The sequence below is a fragment of the Alligator sinensis genome, unplaced genomic scaffold (genome assembly GCF_000455745.1).
Source record: "Alligator sinensis unplaced genomic scaffold, ASM45574v1 scaffold1177_1, whole genome shotgun sequence".
NCBI classification, from domain to species: Eukaryota; Metazoa; Chordata; order Crocodylia; family Alligatoridae; genus Alligator; species Alligator sinensis.
This window is the reverse complement of record NW_005842120.1, coordinates 1672986-1677551: the sequence shown is the minus strand read 5'-3', so window position 1 is coordinate 1677551 and position 4566 is coordinate 1672986. Positions and strand designations below refer to the sequence as shown.

At 37.1% G+C, this 4566-nt stretch overlaps 1 protein-coding gene across 6 annotated transcripts in view; it reads left to right on the top strand.

Annotated features, from left to right (window-relative positions):
- Positions 1-4566, top strand: part of ESR1 (estrogen receptor 1) — a 301848-nt gene that overhangs the window by 3266 nt on the left and 294016 nt on the right. For 4 of the 6 annotated variants that reach the window (XM_025205612.1, XM_025205611.1, XM_006024833.3 and 1 more), the window contains one exon: positions 3017-3092. The exons of the other annotated variants lie outside the window; for them this stretch is intronic. Coding sequence is in view for 1 of the 4 variants with exons in the window: in XM_025205610.1 (XP_025061395.1) it covers positions 3047-3092 (46 nt within the window). In the remaining 3 variants the exon portion in view is untranslated. The remainder of the gene's footprint in view (positions 1-3016; positions 3093-4566) is intronic. 6 annotated transcript variants of the gene reach the window in all.

Below are 4566 nucleotides of genomic sequence, written 5' to 3'. Positions count from 1 at the left end.
GGAAAGAAAGGTTTGAAGTTGAGGTGGGACCATTTCAAGGAGAGTGTGAGTAGAAAGAATTGGGGCAAGAGGGCCAACATTCACTCCTTATGTGCTGCCTTCTTATTATACTTTACTGTAATTGCTTCCTGGTGTAAAGAACACATACAAGCTGAATAAAAGGAACAGGACCTAGCAAGGGAAGCCAGGGAAACAGGCAGGGAAAGTGAGGAAACACTTGTCCCTATGGCTGTAGAAAAGAGAAACCTGACACAACTCCCCTACAATCTGGCTGTATACAAGAAACTTGAAAGGGCTTCAGAAATAGTAGGGGGAAATGTAAGACAATTTGGCAATTCTGCAAATTGCAAAAAAAAAAAAAAAAAGTAAATAGTTGAAACGAAGCTCAAAAAATCTTTACTTATAAAAGTGAAGCACTAAAATATTAAACTATAGAAAGCTTATTTAACTCATTTCACAAACACATTTAGCAGATATTTAAAAAGAAACATCAACTGCAAACAAAACGAGGATACTGCATTGCAGTAACACAAAGTCTATTTACAAAAGTAAGCTAGGTTTTTAATTGTTTCCCTTTCTTAATAATGAGGGACCTGATTTAGCACAGCTCTTAAGCATGTATCTAACTCACAGGGATTTCAATGGGACTTAAGTATTTAAGCAAAAAGACAATGTCAACACAAGAACAAATGAGTATTAACTTGCTATGAATAAATTTAGGCTAGAAATTAAAAAATAAAGGTTTCTAAGCATTAGAGAAGTAAATTTTGGCTAGAAAACATTTACTAAACTGAAAAGATAAATTTACACTTAGTTTGCTACTGGAGTGGTTATACCATCTGCATGTTCTCTTATATGCAGTATGGCCTATTATAGTGGGTTCTGTGGAATAAACAATTTGATCCCTGTAATTTGGGTGACCTCTCCTGGTTTTTCTTTTTTTCCTGCTTTCTTTATTTCATAATTGTTAGAGTAAACCAGTGTTTAAAAGACTAGGCATTTAATTTTGGGGCTCAATTTCAATCATTTCTTGCTTTTTCAAGTAAAAAGGATATTAACTTGCTGGAATTTGATTTGATTTTATCATTACAAAGCAGGAACGTTGTTTGTTTGTTATTAATGTACAAGTCACACTAGAGTTACCATATGGAAAAATCGCATAGAAACCAGTATCCATTTCTGTAAGGAATATTATAAAGCATTCTATAAAATGCAATACAATGGGGGGTCCCAAACTGCGATACATGTACCCCTGGGGTTACACAAGACATCCTGGGGGGTACCTGGGAAATGTTGTGTAATGGTGGATTTAATTTTCATTATAATAATAATTAGCAGTTAAGGGGTTAAAATATAAAACGTATGCTGGTAGGGGTATGTGGGCAGCTGGTGAATCTGGAAGGCGGTACACAATAAGAAAAAGTTTGGGAACCTCTGTAATACAGAATTACAGAATGGTCCAATTCCTCCCCCTCACCCCACTTTTGCCACCCCTGGCCAACAACCCATACAGAGAATATATACATCTCTGCAATTGTGCAGCTTTTTAGAATAATTTATCTAGTATCCTATTATATTATTATGGAAATTATTGTAGACATTCATTTTTGTTCTTTCTGTTAAATTCCATGGAACTTTACATAAGTGATAAGGCTTTGGTGGTCGAGCAGTGTGTTCTACATTGAACTTCCTCTAGTTCTAGTTGATTTATATATTTCTTTCTTTCTGATTTATGTTTTTAACTGGCCTTGACTGATCAAACTGACCACATGTTATTGTTGGTTTGTCAAGACAGTTTACGCACCATCTATTGTCTGTTTCTGTCTTTACTCTTACGTGCAATAAATCCATTCGGAGGGTAACAAAGGGCAGAGTCAGGACAGGGGTTAGTCTTGCAAAGCCTACATTGGTTGAATTTTAATTTTGCAGATCCAAAACAATAGGATATCTGTTTTGCATCTGATCTGACCTTGAAAGGGGATGCACGAGAGACTTACAATTTTACCTCATTTATATTTCAAACAGAGGTGAGAAAACTGGACTTTGTTTGGCAAATGAGGCAATTAGCATTTTAGTTTGCAAGCTAAAATGAGAAACATCTTGTAGCTAGGTCACATTTTATCTGAACTCCAAGTTTTAGATAGTGAAATATAGATAAGTGGTTTGGGACTCATCTTTAGGCACAGTGCTCTTTCTGAGATAATGATTTGTTATAATGTTATAAATCAGCAGTTCTCTAATACCCTCCAAGAATACCGCAAATCTCAGACAGCTCTGCTGCCTGCCGTCTGTTTATCCATGACCATTGCCAAGCCATGTTCTGTCCTCCCAAGAAAACAGTCTATTTCTATTTGTGTTAACTACTTCTGGCTTTGTCGAGAGGGCCCTTTCTGTATAAGAGCTGATGCCCTAGCTTTTCACCCCACTTCTGAATGAGAAATAAAACAGAGGTTTTGACTTCTTGTAGTCATTAACACCCTTATTCTTATGATAAGTGCCATAGGGTCTTTGATGTCAATCTTTTGGCCAAATAGCAATCTGAATTGTTATATTGTGCTGGCCCAAATTTTTCATTTGGATATATTTCAACTGGATTAACTACTTGTCCTAAAGTGTTGCGTGGAGTTACTATGCCCTAGTGAACAGCTGCTGTGATTTGTGCCAGACGTGGTTGCATTTCAGTGGTGTGTGTGCACACTGTGATTCTGCTATATATAATTTTTCAATCATTGAGGAATTAATGTCACTGTAAATATACTTTCATGATTTTGTTAGCACCTAATTTTCTTGGGCAGTCTTTCTGTCAACAATGCATCCTCTATTACATCATGTCCATTTTCATACAGAGTATCTTCAACAGCAACAGATGCATTGTCTGCTCAAAATGCAGGAAGGATCGGCACATATGCATCTGAAAATGATTATTTTCATGCACTCTGATGTGATGCTTCAAGACTATTTTGGTTTCTTGTTTAAATGCATGTTTTCTCTTGTGTTTTCCCCTTCTCAAACACAGTAGCATGAAGGATGTGGAGATGCTTTTAAAATGCAACAGAGAAAGAGTGGTAAGGGAGAAGTCAGCAAGGATGCAGGTAAAGCAATAATAGTTTAAATACCATGAATCAGACACTGAAATAAATGGTTTTCTGATGAAAAGGTAGACAAAGCACAGGTATTAGGGGCTGTTTCAGGCTGCCTAAGGGATAAATCCTGTGTAACCTTTAGGAAGATATCAAGCAGATTTAACCTTCGAAATGACTGACAACCAGACAAAACAATGATCAATCAATTAGGTTCAAAGCAGCATTTTTAAGCCTAGGAAATGTATATACTATGTCATTGACAAATGTCTGTTTTCTGCTGTTCAGCAACTCTTAAATACAAGCTGTTGCTGTTGTACAGTAGCCAGTGATTCAGAAACTAAATCAAAGGAAAAACCAAGCATCTTTGGTAAAAGCTGAACCCTTGATCTCACTTAGAAAAATACCTTAAATCCAGCCTCAGCTACAGAGATTGAAAGTCTTACAGGCCTCCTGGGTCATCAAGCCCTGTCCCATTGGGTCACTGAGTCCAATCCTGGCTGTCACAGGCAACCTTGTCATGTAATCCATTCATAAATGTTTCAAACTCCATTTTAAACCTTATTAGGTTGTTTTGCCACTCATTTTATTGGAAGGCTGTGGCTGTTGTAGAACTTCAGTCCTCTGAGAATTAGACACTTTTCATTCCCAGCCTAAATTGATTTAGTTAATTTATATCCATTTGTTCTTGTACTAACATTGTCCTTTAGCTTAAATGGCTCATCTTCTCTGGTCTTTATCCTTGTGAGGTATTTAGAGACAGCAATCAAATCCCCTCTTAGCTTTCATTTGGCTAGACTAAACAAGCCAGGGTCTCTTAGTGTCGGCTTATATGAAAGTCTCTCCATTTCTTCAGTCAACCTAGTAGCCACTTTCTGCTGCTGTTCCAGCACAAATTAATATTTCTTGTACATGAGTGACCTGAATCATATACTTTTTCCAGATCACATCTCATTAATGCCCTGCACAATGATACTTTGTAGGATCACATTAGGTTTTTTTACAGCTATATAATGTTTGTGGCTTACCATGGTATGGTAGATTACCATGACTACTACATAATGGACATTGGTGATGCGTGTGAAGTCTCTTGGTGGATCCTAGTCTTGTTTCATATTCACATCACAAAATATCATCATCCTTTTTTTTTTCACTTTGGGGCAACATCAGAAAGAAGTGAAAAACAATTAATAGCCCTTGGAACTGAATGACAACTTCATCCTCATTCAGATCAGCACAGTTCAGGTCTGAGGGATTGGGGAAATGGGAAACTGAAAATTTTACTATCCATATACCATAGTTTCTCACATGCAACATGTACCTTTCCTCAAAAATACATCCCCTCAGAATTGGGATGTATGTTTTAAGTGGGAAGCTATTTGCTTCATTGGAAAAGAAGCTCTCCTGGATTCATAGATTCATAGATGTTAGGGTCGGAAGGGACCTCAATAGATCATCGAGTCCAACCCCCTGCATAAGCAGGAAA